This window comes from Cylas formicarius, unplaced genomic scaffold, assembly GCF_029955315.1.
Source record: "Cylas formicarius isolate icCylForm1 unplaced genomic scaffold, icCylForm1.1 PGA_scaffold_4__25_contigs__length_36172078, whole genome shotgun sequence".
NCBI classification, from domain to species: Eukaryota; Metazoa; Arthropoda; class Insecta; order Coleoptera; family Brentidae; genus Cylas; species Cylas formicarius.
Genome location: NW_026844334.1, coordinates 487,834 through 513,979, shown reverse-complemented (window position 1 = coordinate 513,979; position 26,146 = coordinate 487,834). Strand labels below are relative to the sequence as shown.

At 36.6% G+C, this 26,146-nt stretch overlaps 1 protein-coding gene across 2 annotated transcripts in view; it reads left to right on the top strand.

Moving 5' to 3' along the window:
• Positions 1-8,818: 8,818 nt before the first annotated feature.
• The window catches only part of LOC132700497 (pituitary homeobox homolog Ptx1), an 87,513-nt gene continuing 70,185 nt past the window's right edge, over positions 8,819-26,146 (top strand). Inside the window, exons 1-2 of one of the 2 annotated variants that reach the window (XM_060667854.1) lie at positions 8,819-9,058; positions 18,728-19,090. In XM_060667854.1, the coding sequence (XP_060523837.1) occupies positions 18,814-19,090 (277 nt within the window). In that variant the 5' untranslated portion in view covers positions 8,819-9,058; positions 18,728-18,813. Of the gene's footprint in view, positions 9,059-17,681; positions 17,746-18,727; positions 19,091-26,146 lie in introns of those variants that run through there. The other variant, XM_060667855.1, reaches the window with a different exon arrangement.

Below are 26,146 nucleotides of genomic sequence, written 5' to 3'. Positions count from 1 at the left end.
TCGACTGTATTTTGAACATTGCTATGAAACACGTTAAGTATCCGAAATTAATAGCAATTGACTTTATATTTGGCACATATATGCAGCTTTGCCCCGTGACGGAACCTATTGTAAATGGGGGTGTTGGGGGGTCGGGAAGTATTTAAATCAAAATAAAAACCGCGTGTGCAAGGGTCTACAAAAAACATCATTTTTCAAAAACCGTTTACGAGACCAAAAAAATTATTGAAGCAGAAGATACTGCTCTATAAACTTTTATTCTTGAAAATTTTTCAAAAATATACAGGGTAATTTTACGTTCTACAAAAATATATTTTCCTCCATAATCGTTCACTTGACCGGCAAAATCCTTTAACGAGCAGACGCGCAAGATACAGTGCCATAAAATTTATTTGAGGCATTTTTCGACTATGTACAGGGTTTTCCAATAATAGATAATAATCTAAAAGGCCCAGAAAATTGGTGAAACATATGGCCAATTGGTTTAAACAGTGTTATAGGCCACATCGAGAGCTATATTTTTTGTATTTACGATTTTTGTCTATCACGTACCCTGTTCGAGATTTCTCGCCTTCAATCTAGACGCGATGACGTCATTTATTATTACTCCGCACCACATGGTTTCATAAAACAAGTATTTTCTTGAACACCAATTACTGTATTGGAAAAATCATATACCAGGAAACGCGGGAAATTCAGGGCTCTAACCTGTATTTCGAACTTTGTTTGAATTATATACAGGGTGCGCCGTTTATAGGTAAAAATATCTAAAACATACTAATACTTTAATATAAAAAAAACCGAAAATTGTGTTCCCTTTGTAATGATAATTGATCATAACACGGTTCAGATGAACAAAATAAGATATTTTGAGCCTCCGTTTTTAAAGCTATCCTGAGAAGAAGGTAGCAGCGCTATGCAGGAAAAATACACATAATAAATAAATACGTAGCACGATCTGCCCGTGCGAAAGCTGATTTTTTTGAAAAGATAGCGATCTTATAATTTTGTGATAAAGATTACATTTATGGGGATATCGTCGATTTTTCATATTAGACCATCGGACTTCCTTCAGTGTATGACTACGTTTAAATTGTTAAAACTGGGCGCCGTCAAGAATGGCGAAGCATTTTTTAAAAAATTTTGATTTTTTTTTTGGTTTATGTTGGTGCCCCGAAAAAATTCATTTTCTCCAAAACTATTACCCCGATCGGCCAAATTCGATTGTAAACAGGGTTTCGGAATTATTATTATCAAAAATGCAAGAGACCGTGAAATAAAAACCGCTGGTTCTAACCTAATGCTACTATCTCATATATTTGATCATGCCCGACGCAGTGAATCGATCATCATCGAGCTGGCGAAAAAAATTACGCCTCGCATCAGGTGCTTAATGACCATACAGCGGCGGTAATCTATCTTCCGGAGAGAGGGATCCCGGATGTAAATGTACAGCGTTGGGAGGGTCAGTGAATCAAAAAAAGAAAATCAGCGTGCTCCCTGAATTGTAACGCAGGAGCACATTTTCTACGTTTGAACAATATTTTGATCATTAATATCTAAATCACACGAAAACATCAAAAATTAATAAAAATTGAACTGAGGTGGCTTTCACTTGATGAAAATGCATTTATCAAAATAAAAAAAGATTTTCAGGAAATTATATATTTTTGCATGACAATTGTTTCGACAACACCGTGTCTTTGTCAAATGTAATATTTACAAGTTACCTGCTGCTATATATACCGAAAAATGACCATAAAACCTAAAAAATTAATAGGGTTATCCTGTTCAATCTCGATAGTGAATTTTAAACGATTATGTAATGAGTTAATGTAATTTAATGTCCGTTCCAACAAAGCAAGCAAAGACATCATCCACGTATCTACACCACCATAGAAAACTTTTACATAAAGGATGTTCAAGTATATATTCCAAATTATCCATAAAAATCTCGACTAACAAAGGACTAAGTGGGTTTCCCATAATCAAACCTTCCTTAGAGATGTAAATCTGTCCACTAAATTCAAAATAATTTGGGTCTAAAGATACTATTGAGCAATCTAATAAATCTTGTTTCACCAATGGGTTAACCTGTTTCCGAGTGAATGTGAAATCTACTAATAGCGTTTTTGGTGTGACTCCCAAAGATTCACAAACCAGGTTTACCCCTTCGACCTATTGTCAGGACCATTGGTTTTTTAACATATTCCGATTGTGGAAGAGGTGGTATTGAGTGATCGACGTTTAAAGGTCAAGGAAATCTCAGAAATTACTAAGCTTTCTGATACAAGTGTTCGTCGAATCCTGCATGATCATTTAGGTTAGTGCAAGATGGGTCGCTAAAAACCTTTCGTCTGAATTTTCTTGAAGCGCCTCCAAGAAAATTCAGAGTCTGCCAGTCAACAAAAAAGATTTTAAAGAAACTAATACCACTGTCAATGGTAAATATTACGCAACATTATTACATAAATTGCGAGACTGCCGACGTGTAAAACGTCGAGGAAGACTGCGTCTTTTGCATCATAATGCACCTGCTCATACTGCTGGTGTTGCACAAGCTGCCATTTTAGATTGTGGGTTCCAACAGATAGATCATCCTCCCTATAGTCCAGATATGGCCCCCAGCGACTATTATTTGTTTGGATATTTGAAAAAGGACTTACGCGGACGGCGGTTTAACGACGAAGTTGGGTCGAAAGAGGCTGTTTAAGCTCATTTTGCAGATAAAAAGAATATTTTTTTGAAAGGGATTGAGTTGTTGATAAAGAGATGTAATAAGTATATTGAAGTTAAGGGGGATTATATTGAAAAATAATAAAAAATTGTTGCTCTACTTTGTTTGTTTCATATTCAGTGCGGGAAATTTTTTCGCTGCCCTCGTATATATTTAATGCCATTGCCTTTTCTTAAAAAATTATATTAATACCAAAAGGTTTGAGGGCATATATAACTGACAAAATATCCGAAATACTACTTTTAAATTAAGGAAAAGAAAACAAGGTAGCCCGGTAGAATTAACCGCCAGCTTAATACGGCGTTAAGGCCGACTTATCTTTACAACGCTTGTGGATTAGGCGTGTGAACGCCAATTTAACAGTACATAATATATATATTGTAAAGTGTTTTGGCTTCGGTTCCCCTCAAGTGTCGATTATCATACGGGTACCTCATCGAAAGGGAACCGTTTCTTTGGCGCAGCGCCTTTTGAATGGACCCACTATGTAACGGGGATTAGGCGCTCTTTGGTCACGCATGTTTACCAAGTCCAGGATTAGGTAGAGACGATAAGTTTACGATGTACACCGTGTCCACATAAAACGACCCACTATACAAAGTTACATTATTTTTTATTGTAGAAATGATATCTGAATAAAAATATAGGGTGGTCCATTTGAAAATCTTGTTAATTCAATTCGCCAAAACGGTCCCACCCATTATTGGGACACCCTGTATAAGCTGATGCGACTGTTTCAAACCGATTGAGTTAAATTTTCGTTGCAACACTTGGATCAGTAGCGTCACAACACAATTTTATACGGAGCAATCAAAATATGAAAAAAAAAAACACACAACCTTTCTTACGACCTTTATTTTAACCAAGGGTACCAAAAATGTCGGTATAAACCGGGCGTTCCATTTAAAATAACCAAGTTTATGCCGGAGGGGACACTTTTGGGACACCTTGTATCAACAAAATTATAATCCAGTCGAAACTCTATATAGCGAAATTGAAGGCACTGCTTTTTTTTCGATATAAAGAGTTTTCGTTATATAGAGGCACTTTAAAAATAACAATACGGAAATGTAATATTTAATTATTTTATATACATATTCATATTTTAACATCTACTTAGGAACATTTTATATAAATATTTAAGAACTACATTTAGTGTTTCAAATAATCGGTCATCACGTTTTCGCTTCGAAATTGAAGAGTTTTATCTGGCGCCATTTTGTAAAAAATACCAGTTTCGTCAGCATTCAAAATGTCGTGAGCAGGGTACTTTTCTGCTAGTTTTGGCCACGTCTTCTCCAGCCAATCGTTAGTGACGTTTCTGTCGACGTCACGGGCTTCGCCACTTAACTGTCCACAATTTGTACCATCCAACCATCCCTCCGAAGCCTTGAAATCGATAATGCCAAGCTGCTCAGCAAACTTTTCCGTTTTTAGTTTTGCGATAGGTCCAGAGAGTGGAAGATTTGGATCGGGCAATGTTGCAGTAGTTCCAACAGCAACGTCTTCAAAATGTACCGCTCTCTGGACCTATCGTAAAACTAAAAGCAGAAGCGTTTGCTGAACAGCTTGGCATTCAAACAGTTCAAACAGAGACATGGTATAAATTATGGACAGATAAGTGGCGAAGCCCGTGATGGTGATAGATCAGGATTTGCCTACAACAGCAGACTTGACAGAGGAAGCCATATTACAATAGGCAATAAAAGATGAGGAAGAGCACCAAGAGGAAGAAGAAGATGAAGAAGTTGATCTGTTTAATCTTGGCGATATTTTTAAAGTAAATTTTTGTAAGTTTTGTTTGGACCATTCCACCAATTCAAAACTTTTATTCTGGCATATAGGAAAGTAGGTGAAAAAAAATAGCTTTTCTGCTAATCAATCCATTAAAACATTTCAGAGGTGTCACTAAATGTGAGATTGTTAAAGACTGATGAATGACATAGTTTAAAAAGCAGATATTTACATTATCTGCATTAATCTTATCTACACACAAAACAAATCATATTGTCCGTCCAAACAATGAAGGCAATTTAATTTTGAATGTTTGCTGTTAATCCAAAATTGTGATTTTTCGCAACAATTTACACGTTGCCCCGAGAAGGTTGAAATATTTATGGAAGATGGAGGTCAATGAGGCCTATCCGCAGATATCATAAAGTCCCCCTCATCCCCTCCATTTATGTGTGGTTAAGCTTTTCTTAAAAATTTGCAGCTTCCCACATAAACTGTTCCCGATGACAAACGGCACCACTTCGGCGAGACTTTTTGGTATCGTCGGATAGAGGAAGGACCAAGGTATACAACGTATAAATTCAAAATTCTCAAAATCTCTCAAAAGTGGGTAAATTTCTGCGTAGGGTGTTTTTACCAATATTTTGCACCCCGTGCGGGGTCGGGGGGGGGCTATGAAACTTATAATTAAACAACCGACTAATTTTTTTTAATACCTCCCCAACCCCCTATCTCAGTTCCAAGTTTCAGCCGGATCGTTTAACATTAAGCTCGATCTAAATTTTTCGTATGTGCTTGGTCGCGACTTTCCCCAAAAATTTAAGTTTTTAATTTTTTGAAATACCTACGTTGCTCCGAGAAGGTTGAAATTTGTACAGAAGATGAAAGTCGATAAGTTCCATCCGTAGATACTGTAAAGTACCCCATCCCCCCCAACCCCCTCCATTTAATTGTTAATTGTTAAAAATGTTCAGCCTTCCACATAAAACATTCCCGACGGCAAACGGTACCACTTGGGCCAGACTTTTTGGTATTGTATATAGATTTCAATTTCTCACAGTTTAAAATAAGCGAGATATAAATCATAAATTACTGACAATCGATTTTCGAGCTGGTATTTCGGCCCAAAATGGGGCTTCGAAGTAATATCCCAAAAGCTTGCAAAATTTTACATAAAGGTGTTTTCTGACGATGAGAAATTCGAATCAGACGCTTATTTTTTGAAAATATCGACATTTAATGATGATTTATGATTTTATTTTTTGCGTAAAAAAATTGTTTGGGTTTACGCCAATGGCGGCAGGTTTTTCGAAACGCCCGGTATATGTACGGACAGATATCGTTACGTAAACGGGGTTCGTCCCAAATTCGAGCTCGCTGATCGTCAAAATACCGCACTAGGATTAAGCATCTCGTTTTTATCCGATTGACAATAAATTATGACAATAAACACGCCACTGTCGTGGAAAACGTTATAATTCTTAATCTCCGCGCATGAACCTTTATTTGATTTGCCGGAGAAAATACCGAGCCGTGAGAAACGCCGATGTCGATTCGTTATATGGACGTATCGCTTATACAGGCTGTCCAAATAGTCCGAAGTTATAGATGATACTAAAAGAAACAATTGAAAATTATTTTTTATTTTTAAAAATTACAAGTTCGCCAATATGAAAAAAAATTCGGGAAAAATACCCCCATGTTCTTTGGCTTAAAAATATGTTAAATTGAGGCATTTACTTAAAGTTTTGTCACATTACTAATCCATTTAAAAAAATTAGCGTCCCCCACGTATTTATGAATCTCCCCGTATAGTTGAAAATAATCTCGAACTATTGCGTCTATAACTTTCGTATTTAACATTTTTTTCTAAAAGAAATAACAAATGAGATGCTACACGCTATATATGGGGGCCCCAGTAGCTAACCTTGGGGCGCACATCTGTCCTCCCTGGTGAGTATCAATCGACCTCTCCCCCCCACCGACTTTTAAATTTTAAAACACATTAGCTCCCAAAGTATTTAAATAACGCCAGTTTACCTACGAGGGGAGGTGGTCTCACGTATTTGATTGATGAGGCAATTAAAATCAGCTTAGGACGTCGGAAACGCGCCCGCGTATACAGGGTGTCCCGAAATTAAACGTCAATATTTTAACCACGTATTCCGTGATCCAAAGTAAGGATAGAAGTTCGTATAAACTAGAGTCCAAAACGTCTTAGTTTTTAACATACAGGGCGTTAAATTTGAAGAGGTGATTTTTTGTAAATATTTTCGAAACACGTAAATATTTTGAAATAAAATTTGGTACAGCCACTAAACTTTTTATTCTCTATATTACGAACTAAAACTTAGTAATGGATTGTCAATTATTCGACACCCCACATTATTAATTCTTTAGATAATGGTCTTGCGACTGCACTTATACCTTTAGCTTACTCTGAAGCCTTTGATCGGCTTGACCATAAACTTATGTGCGCTTCAATGATGTTTCGAGTCAATTTTTCGAAAACTACTTAGCTAACAGATGTCAGAGAGTTGCCCTTGACAATGTAAGTTCTGAATTTCTCCCTGTCTCGTCAGGTGTACCGCAAGGTTCCGTCCTTGGACCTATATTATTCTTAATTTATATATCTGATATTTTTACATAAAGAATTTTCGTTATAAAGAGTTATAAGCACTTGAAAAATAATAATACACATATGTGTTCTGTTATATTTAATTATTTTATATACATATTACTACTTAGGAACATTTTTGTATAAATATTTAAGAACTACAGTTAATGTTATAAATAATCGGTCATTTTCTTTTGAATTTTTTTAGTATGCCAATACGCATCTCGTACTTTGGCTTGCATTTTCACCATTTCTTCGAGAGGGACACCTTCCCCGTGATACATAAAAAAGTTCTCTAGCAGCTTAACTGAATATAGGGCTTGTTGAATGATTGGTGGTGGTCCCAGATCAACTTCTTCATCTTCTTCTTCCTTTTGGTGCTCTCCCTCACCCTTTCTTGCTTGTTGTAATATGGCTTCCTCTGTCAATTCCGTTGTTGTAGGCAAAAATGTGGTTTAAAAAAGCAATATAACGGAGTGTCCAAAATCTCAAAAATCAGGTGTCTACAGGTTGAAAGGAAGATTTTGTAATAAAATTTATATCGGACAAACAGGTAGATCCCTCAACGAACATAAAAGAGCGTTTAAAAACAATAGTCTAGATTCTAATAATGCTACACACTTAAACACAGGAAAACGCATTTTTGACGACAATTTTGACATTTTACATACAACCACAAAAAGTAGAAAACTAAATTTATTGGAAGCCATGGAGATTAACAAACGATCAATTAGTTTTAAATACCTCACCATTATTAATTTTTCGGTATATATATATATATAGCATGTAGTTTGTAAATATTATTTTTGATAAAGATACGGTGTTGTCGAAACAGTTGTCATGTGAATATATATAATTTGGTGAAAATCTGAACTTATAGTTCTTATTTATTTCGAGTTCTTTCACACATTGCATTCCTGACGAGACGCGAACGATGAAAAACTGGGGCATCGATGATTTAGTCTGCGTTACCTCTCACCGTCACGATCCGACTTGCGCTGCGTACAAATACCCGAGGCACGAGGCACGCGTCCCGTGAGTCGTCGGCGAAATCCGCCGCGCTTCGGTCGATGATTGTCGCGGACGCCATACTCGCGCGCCCCCACCCCGACCCCGATTCGTCCGCCGATCGGCCGGAGGCGTGGCCGCTTTCCCCCCCTCCGCCTCAGACCGGTTTGATTGACACCGCCGCCAACTCTATTCTCCGTTTTATTTCGATATGTTGCCGAAATTGATTTCCGCCGCGCGGGGAGACAACGGAAAATTGATTTGAAAACGCGGCTCTCTCTCTTTTTCTCGGTTTCGAATGTTATCGTTTTGTCGGTTTCCTATGCGCTGCCGTCCGTGCGATTTTCGAACAACGCCGACCGAACAAAACGCCCCGTATACGCGCCGGGCGGGGTGGGGAGAGCGTAAACAATACAACCAGACGCGGCGTTAATCCTCTCCCTGCCGCCGACCCCGCGCCCCGCGTAATACTCATGACTTTGCGCCTTGCCGGCTCCTCCTACCGTCCGAATACGGTGGTAGATGGCGCGCGCGCGCGGGTCACGCGGGGCGTTGCCCCGACGACGGGTAACGCTCGTTCTCTGTCTGACGCGCGCGAAACGATAGCGAGGGAGCCGCGGGCGCGATCTCGCGCGTAGCCAAACGTTCTCTCCGGCATCGCCGGCTATGATATATAGAGTGACGCGACTTATAGTTAAATCGTGCTGGGAAGTGGCCTAGATTAGAGGGACTTTGCGGGTATCAAATCGCGTAAACCGGTTATCGTCCCCAAAGCGTTTAAGACTTTTTAATACTTTCGCGGGATTTCGCGCGTAGCCCGACGGATTCCCGTCGTAGTAGCGTCGCCGGTGATTTGTAACGCGGACTGAGTGTCGGGACGGTGTTTTTTTTTTCTACGCGGTGTGGCGGTGCGTCACCTGGTGCGGCCTACGGCTACGACGACGAAGGCGCACGGAAGCCAGGTTAGTGCCCGGATACGAAATTCTGCCGACTTTAATTTGAACGCTTTGTGATATTTTATGCGACGATTCCCGTAGATATGTATATTTATTGAAAAAGTTGAACAAAATAAACAATTCTCAAAAATGTTAAAAAAAAGTTAGACTTGTATTAATTCTTATGTTTTTCCATATATAATGTGCAAATTATCTGTTTCACACTATGCTCAGTGCATGTAATTTTTTTGCCTGGACTTGCGATCTTTCACAAATAACATCGTCCAGAAACAGGCAGCTGTTGGGAATTCTTGGTTCTGTTTTAAATCTTCTTAAAGCATTTTCCCTAATCAATGACTCTCCTAAGTCCAAAATAAATTTTCATTTTGATTTTTCTTCTTGAAATTTTGCACGCCATAAAACGAATACGTTTAGTGCTGCGACGTCTAATAGCTGTCCAAAAATTGCCATTTGCTGTCTATTACTAATTCGAACTGAATATTAATAATAACACTTAACCCACTTCTAACTACAACGAAATGAAATTACAAAATAGAATGATTGATATACGAGGTTAGCGCCAAAATTTCCCGACCTGACATAGATGTAGCTCCAGTATCACGATCTTCTTTTTAATATATATCTTAGTAGGCTGCGAAAAAAAAATTGAAGTATTGCGTCAAATAGTTTTTTATTGACAGCATTTCAAATGGCATAGTGAGTGATGATTGGTGTCTTACATTCAAGACATGCATGGATTTCCTAAATACTAATTTGTCATTCAAATATTTTGGAATGTTGGAATTTATTACACGTTTCAAACAGCATACAAAGTTGTATTTGAAAACATCTTTGATTTTTAACCAATTCAATCTTTTGAGGGCGGCGGATATGTGGTCGAACTTGCATAGGTTGAAAATAAAGCGACATCAAGTATTTTGGACTTTTTGTAGACGATAAGATGTAACAGCGTCTAAACAGGGGTAATACACAATGTTACAATAAGACAAGCGAGAGAGGATAAGACTTTAACACAACTGTAGTTTCATATCGGAGGGCAATATATCTCTATTTGAATATTACAATTTAAACTCATATAACATTGTTTGGAGATGTGCTTAACATGATTCAAGAATTTCATATTCTCTTATTTACGCTGTTCACTGATTCCTCGCAACGGTCGCGTTCGAAACTATGCACCAATTGCGTATCATCGGCAAAAAACTGTGCTTGGCACTGTGCAACTACACCACCCAAATCTGCTGTATAAATCAAAACCAATAATGGACCTAATACTGAACCCTGTGGTACCCCTGATATCTAGAGCAGTAGTCCTGCAACAGAACTTTTTGACGCCTGTTATAAGCTTAACGTTTTGTCATCAAATCCCATATACCGACACTTGGCAATCAATGTTCTTTTACCATTTTATCGGTTATTATAATGAAGTATTATGTCAGGCTTGTACTTCATATGTTCTCCAATCACGATGCTCCGTAGACAACGTAAGGGCAGCGTTAGTCTTGCTAGGCACATAGGACACGATTGTATTTTGTTTCCAAAAACCAAACGCTGACGAGAAAACGGGTTTATAAGATTTTGGCAAGAGTTGTTCAGGAATATAAGATTTATTTTCTCGTAATGTTCCGCAAAGAGTCATTTGTTTCTCTAATAATTTATCCGCTAGGGACAAACTTGTAGAGAAATTATCTGTGGTCATATCCGGTTCCTAGATCTCCGACAGGATTTAAGACGACTCTTTCGCCTTAATTCTTTTCTGCTGTATTATTAATTTTTCCCAAGTACGGTTGCATATTTATCTGGTTTAATAATAATGTTTATTTCCATTGACTTGTAACAAAAGTATTGGATAATGGTAACAAGTAAAAAAAGAATTAAAAAAACTTTAAAAACAGATACGTACAAAGACACAGCGTATATCACACTGAGAGATCAGCATTACTACAATCGAAGTATTCGTCGATAGAATAATTTTAATTTTTAATTTTTGCGTAAATAAATGGACGGGCAACGTCTGTCTGACGGACAAAGGCAACTTATTATTGGTAAAATCATGGGGTTGTTGGCTACTTTGGCTAACTTATGAATTGGCACCTGCACATCAAGATTATGCTATCTAATATAAAGAGAGAGGGGAAACGTTAAAATATTTAATTTTTTGAACAGGGTTCTACATATATTGGCCATTCTGGTCCAACACCTTTTGCCATCTTTCTGACAGTAACATAATTCCCCTCTCATAAAAGTTTTGGTCCTTGCTGGCAAAAAACTGGTTCAGGTGGTTTTTGACATCTTCATTTGAGGTAAAGGTTTTGCCATCCAAAAAATTTTGCAGGGACCGGAACAAATGGTAGTCGGAAGGCGCCAGATCTGGAGAATATGGTGGATGTTGCGGTACGTCCCATTCAAGCTGTAAAAGTTTTTGGCGAGTGACCAAACTTGTGTGAGGTCTCGCATTATCCTGGTGGAACACTACGCCCTTCCTGTTGATTAATTCGGGCCTCTTCTCTTTAAGTGAATCATTCAATTTGTCCAGTTGATGACAATAGACTTCTGAATTAATCGTTGTATTGTCCGGCAAAAGCTCAAAAAAAACGATTCCTTTGACATCCCACCAAACGGAGAGCATCACCTTTTTTTTGGTGAATGTTGGCTTTTGACACGCTTTGAGCCGGTTCATCTTTTCCGCTCCATGACCTCTTGCGTTTAACATTGTTGTATACAACCCATTTTTCGTCCGCTTCAAAAAAGGATCATTTTCTTGACGTTTGAGGAGCGAATCACACACGTCAACGCGACGACACAAATTTCGCTCCGTAAGGACATGGGGCACCCACACATCGAGCTTCGAGGTTAAGCCCATGCCTTTCAAATGACCGTAAACAGTCGAATTCGACAAATTTAATCTCTCACCGATCTCTCGTGTGGTGATTCGCCGATTTGCATCAACTAATGCCTTTATCGCATCTTTGTCAGCTTCGACCGGCCTTCCAGACCGTGGTGCATCTTCGACATCAAAATTGCCGGATCGAAATTTTGCAAACCAGTTCTGGCACTGGCGTACTGTTAACACGCCTTCTCCATACACATCCGTCAATTTTTTTCTCGCTTGGACAGCATTTTTACCTTTTCTGAAGTAAAAAAGTAAAATATGACGAAAATGCTGCCTATTGCTCTTGCAATATCAGCTCTCAAGACATATAATGGTTATGCGGCTTAAGTGTGAAGTTGGTTTCGAAAAAACGTAATTAAGTCCTCTGACGGGAAAAAACGAAATGACTGCGAACAACCTTATACAATAGTAAACGCTGAAGATCCACACTCGACCGCAGCCGCCAAATAACAAAAGTATGCATAGCCACTAATAGGTAGTCAATTTGGCCTGTCCAGGACAAATTACTGTCTATGAACAAACCCAAATACTTGACAACGTTAGTTTGATAAATCGATTTATCCTGCATTCTAACCAATAAGTTCTTGTTCAAATCCCTTAGCGAAAACAACATCATCTCAGTCTTTACCTCGTTCAAACAAATACCGTTACACTCACAATATCGGGTCATACCACTTACTGCCCTAGTGGCCAAGAACGTGAGTTCTTCCATACTCCTAGATGGCACTGCCACAGCAGTATCATCTGCATATAAGTGAACATAATTGTTAGAGAAAGTCCATTTGGAATTAAATAATCTTTAGAGCCAGTATGCAAAACAGTTATTCTTTTACCTCTTTTTGATGGCGCGTTTGTTTTGCACTTATCAATTGAGTCAACCCAACTCTTTCCCGGGGTATCATAAGTGTCGAACCAGGTTTCATCCAAATAAATAATTGGCCTTTGTTGTTCTCTGTATATCCTAATTTTTTCTAGATATCCCAGTCGCCATTTCCGAATTCTAGGAGATTCCATTAAAACTTGCTTTTTGTAAATTTTTTTAAATCTAAAACCCATGTATTGAATACACTTCCATAAGGTAGTTCTGCCACATTTAGTTGATGTTGGAATTTTCGTCAATGTGGTCGTTTCTTCTAAAGATGCTTGCTTGCTGGCACCACGTTCAATGAGAGTCAAATAAACATTGTTTATAACTTAGTCTCAATAGAATGGTGTTTTCTACATTTGGGGGGAGAGCATCTCCTGATATACACTAGACTCGCACATATTTTGCATAATTCGCACACGATTCAACACACGCTGTATTACACACGAAATAAGAATGATTACTAATAAACTTAAACTAAGTAGTATACCAAACCGGAGAATATTAAACACAGGTAGGTATAAAATTTTGAATTTAAATTTCCAAACTTTAATGTTAATGTTAATGACCACCCTTGGATAATCCCATTCAAAAGCAATTGGTCACTTTCTTATATCTACGAACAGACCATACCTATGGTGGTCCCCTAGGACCTACCGTTACCGAGATATAAGTTTCATTGCCAAGCGAGTATATTTTCGAAAAAATCGATTTCATCGATTTTTCGAAAGTATATCATTATTACTAGAAACTTAGACTACAAGATAAGTGCGTTAAGATATTATTGGGTGTATCGGGTGCGGTTCGGATTTTTCAAAACGGCGACGGCAGTGGAGACGAGGCGACTATCTTCAAAACTCGCGGTTGATAAGCGGTCCTAATTTCGAAAGCTCGTACCTAAACGCGACGCGAACTGTCGGTTTACGGGGCCCCCATAAATCACTTTATCTTATTGCCGTGAAGGCAATAAAACGACGCAAATATGGGCGAGAGTCGTCATTTTCGAGAAAACGCGTATATCTCTCGCCTTGTTTGTACACACCGGGTGTTCGTCGGAACGGAGGCGCGTGTATGGTCTGTTCATAGATATAAGAAAGTGACCAATTGCTTTTGAACGGATTATCCAAGGGCGGTCATTAACATACAATGCAACAAGATTATTATTATTAATGAAGGTAATTATTAATTATTTATTAAGGTAATAATCAATAATCAATAATAAACAATTGGTCACTTTCTTATATCTATGAACAGATCATGCAATCCCTGTATCCCGAATCCCTACATTTTCTTAGTGTTTTTTTCTTCCCTAGATCACAAAATTTTCTGGAAGAAGGTTTCAACTTTAACTTACAGTACTCGTACATTAACCAGAATATATTTCAAAAATCAACAATCAACAAATCAAAAATCAACAATTTCACCCTAACTCGGAAACATGTTAACCCATTGGTGAAACAAGATTTTGAATTTAATGGACAGATTTACATCTTTAAGGAAGGTTTGATTATGGGAAACCCACTTAGTCCTTCGTTAGCCGAGATATTTATGGATAATTGCACTGAACAACGGCTACAATTCGTCCATTATCGATAAAATTATAAATAAAAAACAAATCCAGACAACAGTAAACTCTATTTATCCGAAACCTAATACAGAACACGAACAATTTTAAACAATTACATACAAAGGAGAACCCAGTGAAAAAATTTCAAAATATTTGTCAAAATGTGGTTTAAAAATAGCTTTCAGAACTAACAACACTATAGGAAAATTTTTAAAAATCAATAATCTTAATAATCTTAATCAATGATTAATAATTAATTAATTAATAATTACCTTCATTAATAATAATAATCTTGTTGCAATGTATCTATGTTAACGATCACTCTTGGATAATCCGTTGAAAAGAATCGATCACTTTCTTATATCTATGAACAGACCATACCAGAGAGAGAAGAGAGAGAATATAGTAAGAATGATGAGACGTGATATTTTCAAAGTGTTTAATGATTTATGACACTGTTTTGGCAACATCGCGCCTTTATCGAATACGAAACATGACGATATTTGATAAAACCCACTAAAGAGCAGATTTTACAATAGATTTATCAATTCGATAAATACTACATTCTGCGAGAAAGAGTCCGAATTGCTAAAAATGGGTTTCAACTTTAATTGAAATTACTGAAACACCAATAAAGAGTGGATTTTTTTAAATAAATTTAATTAAATCTGAATTTAAAACTAGCTGTATATTGTTGTCTATGATAATAATCAAAATAAGGCTTCCCGAAATAATATAGTATTTATAAGAGCAGATAAAGCAAAGTTAGTCATTACTATCGATTCGCTTCTTTAACCGGTATCGAAAATTATATTTTTTAATTAAATTTTAACAACCAGGATACGCCAACAGCGCCATCGGTTAAATTCTCAACAAGATTAATAAAAATTTTAGAACATCATACGAGCTTATGTATGTTATCAAAAGTTCATTCAAACTAAGCAAATTCCAGTTTTATTTGACGTCCAAAACTTATTTCCTAGCATTCCCCCAAGATATTTAGAGACAAGTCAACCGTGTCATAAAAAAGACTTGCTAGGTAGTTTAATAATTTGTTTAGACCAAAATTTAGACAATATCTCACAGAAACCGAAGTTTTTAACATTCCTCCACAAAGTTGGGCAAATTCTGTTAAATATATAGAAAAGGCAGAACAATCGTATATCTATATTGCAAATATAAAACACTCGTTCGGCCGTATTTCATTCTTACAGCTTGCCCGGGTCGTTCCTTAATTCGTATCAGTTCGTCACTTTCTTATATCTATGAACAGACTTTACCAATGATGTACGTTTAATTTCGATCGGTCTGTGTATATAAACGCAAAGGTCTACCGCCAAAGCCCGGAAAACGCCATTTTGAAGATCCCCCGCGATTCCGATTCACTCGAGCGCGTCTCCGCCGGATCCCTTAATTAGACGAGGGTGGGGGCGGCGGGGGCGGTATCGGGGGGCGGACTTAGCGGAGGCAAAGCTCTCGAGGCGCCGCGATCCGCACTAAATCTGGCCGAAGCCCGTTTTAAGCCGTCCGCCTTTTTTACCGGAATTAACCGGCCTTTGTCGCGGCCTCCTCCGGATCCGAGTGATTTCCCGGAATTCCGGGCGCTGTTTTAGAGTTCCCCGACGATCTCGGTCGAAACTGGCGCGATCTGTATAAATTCACTGTAACGGGTTCAATTTGTCATTGGCTACTTCGACTTATGTTTCTCACATGTAGGTTAATAATGCTCGGAGACTACCTATTAAATGTTTTATTCTCACAATTATACACTGTCTTAATCCTCAAAACTACTGCAACCCAAGATTTCGTCAAATCTTCAAGTTAGCTCGATACAGGACGTTGCATATTCTCTCGTCCAAGAGTGATAAGCTGATAAGCATTCGTGCCTATGCCACTGACTGGTGAACCCGTAGGCAGTATACAGAACAGCCATCTTAGAGCTTGCCCGACTCGTTCGTTGCTGGTAACTGGAGGATCACAGATAAGCCCCTATTTACGATCCGGTTAATTTTATGCCTATTAAATACAACTTTCAATTTTTCAATATCAATATAAATTAAACAGCTCAGTTAGGGTAAAGATAAAGTACACAATTATAGAAACATTTTTATACAGGAATGTGGAGCAAAATTTGAGATGAGGCGCCGCAATGCTGTTATATAAAAGGTATTTGGTGTACATGGAAAGACTATGGCCTATTCTGCATATAAATCATAAAATTTTCTCATTACATGACCAGCATGCGGTCGTAGCGTTAGTTCTGACTCCGAGGTACTTAATTTTATTTTCGTCTACTAGAATGTCATTATTTATTTCAATTTAAATGTTTTCTTAATTAACAATTTTTGTTGTTTCCCAAAAATACAAAATTTAGACTTTGACGTTTTACTATTAAGTTTGTGTTTACATAACCATTCATATAATTTCGAAAGTCCAAGAACACAGCCAACATAGGATTATTACTATCAACACCTTTGAGGAAATTGTCACACATATTAATTATCACAGACTCACCCGAATGTTGATGACGGAAACCAGACTGATTGGATACTAATAAGTCATTATTATCGCAGAATGCAATATTTTTTCATAAACCAACTTTGTCGAAATTGGATAGGCCAAAAAAAAAGACACGGTGTTGTCGAAACAATTGTCATGTCAAAATATGTAATTTCGCGAAAATCTGCACTTTTAGTTCTTATTTATATTGATAAATGGATTTTCATCGACTAAAAGCCTCCTCAGTTCAATTTTCAAAAAAAAAGTTATTCAACTTTTTCTAATTTTTTTTTCTGGACCCCCCCACCCCGCCACAAAAAAACCCGTTATTTCTATTTTACGGTAGCGGTTGCGCCCCCTAGCGGCTATTTCATGAACTTGAAAATATTTTCCAGCTTTTTACCTTTGGCGATTTTCCTATAAATATATTGTACGACTAATGGGCCACCCGATACAGGGTGTTTAAAAAGTCCTCGGCTCGTCGCCCCGTACAAAATCCAGTTACGTCTTTATACCCGTCGTCCCAAATTCGGCCGCCCCGCGTCCTGTTCGATTCGGATCAGGTTTAAATTTAAAACGCGATCGGATTAACGTAATTGCTCGAAAACACGCAATTACACGTGTTCCGTACTCGAGATTAAGCGCGAGGTGACGTCATCGCCGATTTCTATATCGCTCGCCGAAAATATCCCTCGAAAACGGATAAGGAAACGAGAGAAAACGATATCGCCGCCTTGATAAACGGTTTATCTCGGCTTATATCCAGTTGCTTAACCTTTAAATCCGTAAATAAAGTGTCGCGAGTGTAGCATTTGTTTCGTCGAAAGTGAAATCTAGTGCCCGATGATTACGTCCGAAACGTCGTCCAGGTAAAGCGTTCAGTCTCCCGCAGGTCCGCATCGAATGGGTCCTCTCTGCGCTGTATTTTACAAAACCTTTATAATTACAATGAAAACTCCCTATTGCAAAACTCGTAAAATGTAAGACTCTGTATTACGAACAAAATTTGTTGTACTCTTAGGTCTCCATACAAAGCAATGTATTAATCCACTCTGTATGAGGAATCGAACCGAAAGAAAAAAGGGCACATGAGGTAACAGAGTAAGGAATGTAGGCCGACTTGTAATTAATAGAGTCTCTTACCTTCTCAGAATTCTCAGAATTCCTTACCCTAATAATCTAATTGCCAAGAACCTGGTCGTCCTAAGTGTTGGTTGTAAAACCACTATATTTATGGTTATAGTATACTACGGTGGCTCGTGACAATCGTTGATACGCACATGTCCATTATTTGTCCAAATTGAGCATGGTTCCTTGTTTGATCAAGAAATACTACTTACAGATGAAGCAAACTTTTCCAGAAATGCAATCAGAAATTACCACAATAACCCTTTTTCCTGCCAGAGAGGCTAAATGCCCCTAATTATCGCCGGATTTTAGAAGAGGATTCGTCAATATTGCTAAAAGAAGTACCATATTAGCAACAGAGCTAAGGGGTGTATCCTTTAAGATGGAGGACACTTTCAATGTTCTATGTTTTTTGAAAAATGTTGTAATTAATTTATTAACAGCCAATTTTGTTTAAAATTATTAAAATACGAAAAGTTTATTATTTATTTTGTTGTTAGGATGTTTTTTTTTTGTGAAGGCCAGTGCTGGTAACTAAATACTAGATAGGTAACCAATGCTTTGGCACTAAGATCTTATGTGGTCATATACAGTCGCTGTTATGTTATTTCAATTAAAACTGTAAAAATAAGAACAGTTTTCTAATTGTTTTTTATAAAGTACACTAGCTGCTAAAATCGTCATCTTCGGCCACCTGGGGCTTCAACGTTCCTCTTGTTCCAGGTCCCTTCTGATGGAAGCGACGACCGCGTGAGCGTCCCCCCTCCCCCGACACGGTGAACACGTTCAACTTTTGCCTCGGTTTACCGATGGATCGGATAGAGTCCCTGTCGGACCCGGCGCTCTGCCTCCAGGACCTGGTGACGGGCGTGACGACTTCTTCGGCGAGCGCCGACCTCCACGGCGTCCACCACCTCCACGACTCGGTTAGCTCGGCGGTGTCGGTCAGTTCCGCGATCTCGGGCATCATGAGCGGCGCCACCTCGGTCCTGGGGCACCACCACGTCACCACCCACGAAGCCGCTCACCACCACCACGGAGTTCACGCGTCTCCGTTGCACCACGAGCCCCTGGAGAAGCTGAAACGTGGTGAGTCAGTTCCGATTCGTTCCGTTTGTGGCTTTTGCCACGTGCGGTTATAGGGGATGGTGGGGCAAGAAGATCCACCTCAAAAATTAACTGGTTATTTGAACATTTTTATCCCTTCGCGTACCAGGGGTATAATGGGCCCCTTAAAAAAATTATAATCGAATCATAATTTATTTATTTATTTATAAACAAGTCTTTCCTACACACAGACGCAGCTGTCCAATAAAACGAAACCACAAAATATCACAATCTAATTAATAACTTATTACGACTTTTTATTACGTTAGTAGTACGTTAACTGGTATGCCGTCTTAAGTGTCGTTTAAAGCCTTCAAAGCTCAGAGCAGATAGATCCAGATCCGGAAACACGTTCTCTAACTTGTTACTGGTTGTTACGAAAAATCGAATATATCGGCAACGGTAGGTCCTAGGGGACCGCCATTGGTACAGAAATGATCAGCGTAAAAAAAACCTTTTTTTTCTGTTCTCCGTTCTCCGGTTCTCTGTAAATCTGGCATTAATTGGCGAAGCTCTTTCTTTTTAAAATAAAAAGCTGCTTCGCGCTACGAGCCACAAACTTGCCCCACCCAGCGACGATTTTTCGAAAGCGAAAACTATGTTTTTTCGAAAAAAATTGATTCGAACTTTATAAAGAAATAGTAAATCAAAATTTGTTCTACGAGATTCCAAAGAAATGAAGGTTTTTAGTATAACTAAAAAAATGTCGCTGTCTATTAAATCTATGATTTGGAGCATTTACAATTTTTCGTTGTACAGGGCGGTCCAAATTCGAGGGACCCCTATTACTGTTACCCTAAAGCTAATATGCGTGTTACTGGCTCGATTTTCGAGAGAAGTCGAACGCTGAAAACCGCATCGCGATATGTCAAGGCGTTTTTGAGCTACAGGGTGATTCTCAACAAAAACCGACGCAGGAGGAATCCAGAAGTTTTGTAAAAAGTATTACAGTAGCCCTTGGAAGTTTCTTTGAAAAAAAAAACAAAACAAAAAAAAACAGTGCAAATAATTATTTATCGCCTGTCAACCTTCGCTTCAAATGAAAACATTGAAGATCACCTTGCTGTTCAAATTTTTAATTTCTTAATATGTTTATGTTTAAACTCATGAGACATCGGCATTAAGATTATTAGTGTAATCCTCGTTCAAAAAACTCAAAATGTGAGACTTTGTTGTGCAGATATAAGATTTTCTTTCTAAAATATGGTAGTTTTTGGATTTACGTACTTCAGAATCGAATTATTAGAAGTAGAAAAAAGATTTTAAATACACTTTTCCATATAGGTTATCTCTTGTTTGTAAATAACGTAATCTATAGAGAAACTCATTGTTATCTTCAGTTTCTCAATAATGTAATCTAGTCTAATATTCTAACTTACATAAGATTCATTAATCAAAGTGTTTACTTACCTTTAAATATTTTTATGTATGTATGTACGAGGTGTGTTCAAAAAGTAAGGTGATTTTTGTAATTGGGTGGGCATCATTCTTTTTTTCTATTGTTAAAAGCAATTTCGACTTCTGTATTTTTTTGCCGACTTTATATTCAAAACTGACGGTTATAATTATTTTCGTGTAATGTACCAACATTTATTTAGTATAAATTGACTATGTATTTTTTAAAATTAATGTTATTTTGGTTTGTAAAAGCAACTACTTTAAAGTTCCCAGAAAATAGCACAAATGCGCAAATAGCACAATCGAAACCTTCTTCATCTTCTTTTTTTCCCCATTGTAAAGTTCTTCTATGTAGGCTGTTAATTAAAATAGCCAATTAAAACTAACGTTTTTTTTTTCAGAATATAAATATTAGGTTTAATAAAAAAAATAACAATGCAGTTTTATTATTGTTTTTTAGATAGAAAAAAATCAGAGTGCGCCACTGAATCGTGCGAAGAAAACCCATAACAGATCAACTTTAAAAATGTTTATTATTTTTAAAAATGCCAGTCGAAACTTATTGATGTTTAATGGAATTTTTCCCATTTTAATGACAAGAAAACATGGCGATTTGAATTAAATATTAAATTAAATAAATTAAAATCGATATGAAAGCTTTTTCGAATTTAAGTTGCTTTTAATTTGTCGGAAACCACATTTAATCCCTCTCTGTCCATTTTATTTTAATTTAATCATTAATTAAATAAACTTAATTATTTAATCTAAATTTTAATTTATTTATATAATAATTTAATCAATAAATTAATTTAATTTTTATTTAATTTAAATTTAATAGACTTTATAGATGGTAATGGCGATTTGAACTAAATATTAAATTAAATAAATGAAAGTTGATAGATATGCTTTTTCGAATTTAAGTTGCTTTTTATTTGTCGGAATCCACATTTAAACCCTTGCTGTGCTTATTTTAATTTAATTATTAAGGTAATTTAATTTAATTATTAATTAAATTAAACTTAATTATTTAATTTAAATTTAAATTTATTTATGTAATGATATAATGAATCATTAATTTAATTTTAATTTAATTTAAAATTAATAGACTTTATAGATGGTAATGTTAAATTAATATTATATTAATATTAAATTAAATAAATTAAAGTCGATATAAATTCTTTTTCGAATTTAAGTTGCTTTTCATTTGTCGGGAACTACATTTAAGCCCTCTCTGTGCGTTTTATTTGAATGTAATTATTAATTAAATTTAATTTAATTATTAAGCGAGTTTAATTTAATTATTAATTAAATTAAACTTAATTATTTATTTAAATTTAAATTTATCTATGTAATAATTTAATCAATCAATTAATTTAATTTTTATTTAATTTTAAAAAAATCTTATATCTCCCCATGCATCTTCTGTCACCAATAAATCGAGCAGCGACGCATTTTTCAAGTCGACAATAAAAAATAAATTTTACAACGCGTACGGCGGCCCCCAAATGAAAAATTTATGGATTCTAATTGAAGATAAAATTTTTATCAATTAGGGGATTATATTTTATCAGGAGATAAAATTTATTGCCCCGGCCTCAGCGCTCCCTTACGGCCGATATTTTTACGACGGCTAATTTCCGTCGAGATCGTTTTTTTTTTCGCCACGTTTATCGTCACCGATCGGTTAATTTCTGCACCGTCATGGCGGGTCATTAAAGGTAATTTTATGACTGTTGACGAAAACCCAAAAATTGATATTACAAAGTTCTATGGAAAAACTTAAAAGTTCTTCTCCCTGAAAAGAATACAACGATCCCCGCTGAAATATTGTTTGGCGTGGAGACAGTTTCAGACGAAATGGAAATCACCAATAAATTTAATGAAAACTTTGTAAATAGTTTTGCAGAGATTGTATCTAGTATCTCACAATTCCTAGCAATTCCTCACAATATTGATATAATGCATTTAATTTTCGTAAAACTCAAACACTAAGTGCAGAACGATGTGAAAGGAGGATGCAGTTTTGTTTGTTTGTGTAGCTACGAAACCAGCAACATTGCGAATAGTATTTTTTATTTATTATTCATTATTTTGTACGCGGCCGACGACGCTATCGCGTAGAAAATTTGTTTCCCCCTTTCTGGCTCCCCACCCCTCCTCTCTGATAATATAAACGTCGATCAAACTGTAATATCGGGTAGATTTTCAAATTAATTCCGCTGACTGGACGCCAATTCCTTTTTAAAAACACAATTCCGGCTGGATTACGATCGGATACGTGTCGGGGAATTGCCCCAAAACGACCGAGAAAAAAAAAACGCGTGCCATCTGGATGATGGGGGTGGGGGGTGTTTTTTCGCGCTCAGGAATAAGACCTTTGCGAAATGTACGGGGCGTTTATTAATCGGGTGTCGGTAATTGATTACGTGCTGGAATTTTTGACGGCGACGTTGCCGCTTCTTCGAAAAAGTAGCATCAACATCGAAATTTTCAATGGGACACCATGTATATGTCAGAAACGAAACGAAATGAAATTTTTGTATCTCGTAGGAAAATAGTTAGTTTCCTGAACACATTTCTCATACGTTGTACTTGTATGATGTTTCGCATTTAGTGAAGTTTCCGGATTGTCTCTTAACTGATCGATTGCCTCTGAAATCCATTGCCGAAGTTCCGCAACATTATTGCAAGGAGTTCTGTGCACGTGATGTTTTATGTGTGCCCAAAAAAAATCCATTAAAGTTAAGTCAGGACTGTTGGCTGGCCAATGATTAGTTCCGCTGTTCCCTATCCAACCTCTGGGATATTCGATGTTAACAAAATGGTTTTTATTTCGTGTATTTGTCTATTATTATTTAAAGACCAATATCGCGTAGTGAACGAACTTCCATCAATCCAAATCGCATCCTCCTTTGACATTGTTCTGCACTTAGTTTTTGAGTTTTACGAAATTGAAATGCACTACATTTATATTCTTTCAGAACTGAGTGAATTGATCCCCTTTATATACTCTAGTTATACAGGAAACTGCATGTGCTTCATAGAACCCAAATATGTTTGCCTTATTTTCTTCATTTTAAACATTATGATTCCGGCATACCTTTTTAGGATTTGATACGTTACCGTTTTCTGCAAATTTCTTTGCCAGCCTTGTTTCAAATAATAATAATAAAAAAAATAAATAAATATCAATTTGAATTTTTTTAATATGCCAATACGCCAATGCGTACTTTGGCTTGTATTTTAACCATTTCTTCGAGAGGGCCATCTTCCCCATGATACATAAAAAATTTCAACAAAAATAGTATCTCCTGATTGGCTAACTTGCCTTTAATTATTTTTTTCTAGGAAACAAATAATAAATAAAAAGTTTTAATTATTGTCCTAATGTTTTGCTCTTAACTTATTATAATAATAAAACTTACCTTTTAACAATGAAAATATACAAATATTTTTCCCATCTTTTCGTATCTCGTGGACCTCAAAAAAGTGAACTTTATTTTTCCCATCCCCAATGTCCCCGTCCTTACCTTTTATAATATATATTTCGTGTTTTTGAATTAGCGCAGTTGATTATAAAATGTACGGTATAAGAAAAACCTTAAAGATGACTCGGTGTTTCTATGTCGAGTGTTTGTTTTTTAGACTTGTTCAAATAAACCGTATTTATTAAGAGATAAATACGCTCGGATCGTATTTCATCGTTGCAGCTGAATGCTGGGCTTATAATTTAAAGTATTTGCATAAGCGTTGCATTTTCTCAAAATGTTTGTGGAAAAAATACGATTTTTACAAAAAAAAATCCAAAGGCAATTAAAAAAACTACTAGTAGTACGTAATAATAACACTTAGGCCTGTTGTTTCCTGCATTCAGTCTCTTTTCTTTAAAATTTAATTTAATAAACAAAAACTCGTCAAAACCGGTACTTTTTCGCCACCAAAATTGTTATTCTCGTCATGTTTATCTAAAAGCCAATTACAATATCGAAGTCTTCTTAGAAAAGTCAACTTCATAAAGATGTTGATGAAGATTATACTTAAAAGAACGATAGCCGTGTTTTTTTAAAATTCTCCGCACAGGTGTCGAATTCTGATGCCACTTCTCTTAGAAACGCAGCTGGATGTACTTTGACATATCCCGCAACATTGATTTCCATTTCTTCGCTTGTAATAAAATTATCGTGTCGATTATTTTGTGGATTTCTCGTTTTCCATTCCGTCTTTCCAAGAAAACAATGCGCAGGAAGTTTTTTCTGCATTCCCTGTATATCAGAAACGCACCAACTTTTTCTCCATTTGTAAATTGATTATTGTTTTCCATGGTAATCCAAATCGAGAACACGGCAAAATCGATCATCAGATAAAAATGTCAGAATTTTCAATCATGCCGACTTGATGACGAATAGAATCAAAGCCACCTAAGTAATATTTTGTTATTATAAAAATGTATGTACTTATCTGGTTTTTTCCTTCCTGTGAACTTATTTTTTAACGGAGTTTGAAAATTTTGGTGTCAAAATGTCGAAATGCCAGAAATCATACTTAAAATGTAATGCCACAAGATTATCTTTCGGATAAATAAAATATATATCGAAAAAAAAAACACCCGTTACATAGCTTTGTATGGAGACCTAATAGTACAACAAATTATCCGATTATCGAAATATTAAATATAGACTTTGGATAGGTGGGCAAGGAACTATCAAATGGTCTGCCAATAGCCCCGACCCGAATCCTTGTGACTTTTTTTGTGTGACAGAGAAAACCCTGATATATAATAATATTGTCCGATATGGAGGTTATGTGGCAAAATAATTATTTATTTTTTATTGTTTGAATAATATAATTTTATTATTTGGCGTTTTTCTTCCTCAGTATAACCCGTTTCGTATATCTTAAGTTATTTCACTTACGCTGTAGATCTTTAGTTTTGATTAGTTGTTAAAACAATTGCAAAACATAGACAATATGGCTGCTGTCAAGGCAGACTTGACCATTTATAAACAGTATGGCTATTGTCCAGAAATCGAATGATAATTATTTTTAATCTCTCAAAAACGGCTAAAAGAAATATCAACCAACCAAAATTTTTTGAAATCGGGAAAAAAGATCTACGATTTAATTATAAAAAAATTAAGTTTCTGTCATTTTGACAGCTTGCGATAGTCGTTTCTTTTTTATGACATTTGAAGTATCTTTCAAAAATAACTCAGTAGTGTACAGTATTAGAAATACGATTAGAATGAACTTTGTGTGACACCGTCATGATGGCCCGTAAAACTGCTCAAAAATTTTGAAAAAAAGAAGCGCTTCAAGAGTGGCACGAAAGCGGTAAAATTTCGGAGGCAAATTCGGGAACGTTTCGTTCGACCTGTTCATTATTCTTGGCTTCGAAGGGCAAACAAACAGGGCTAATAGTCCCTGTCGCCCCGGCCTCTTTTTGGTCGGGATAAAAGGGCGCATCTGTCGATTCGGGCCCCGCGCCCTAATCCCTTTATTTGAAAATTTGTCAGAAACCGCCCGATCCCCCGGGCTATCTTTAATTATTGTGTCTGTCGCCTTATCCGCCCTTGACGTTTAACCCTATCGACCATCCCATCGTCGTAGGGCCGAGACTTTCAGATATACTCATGTCAG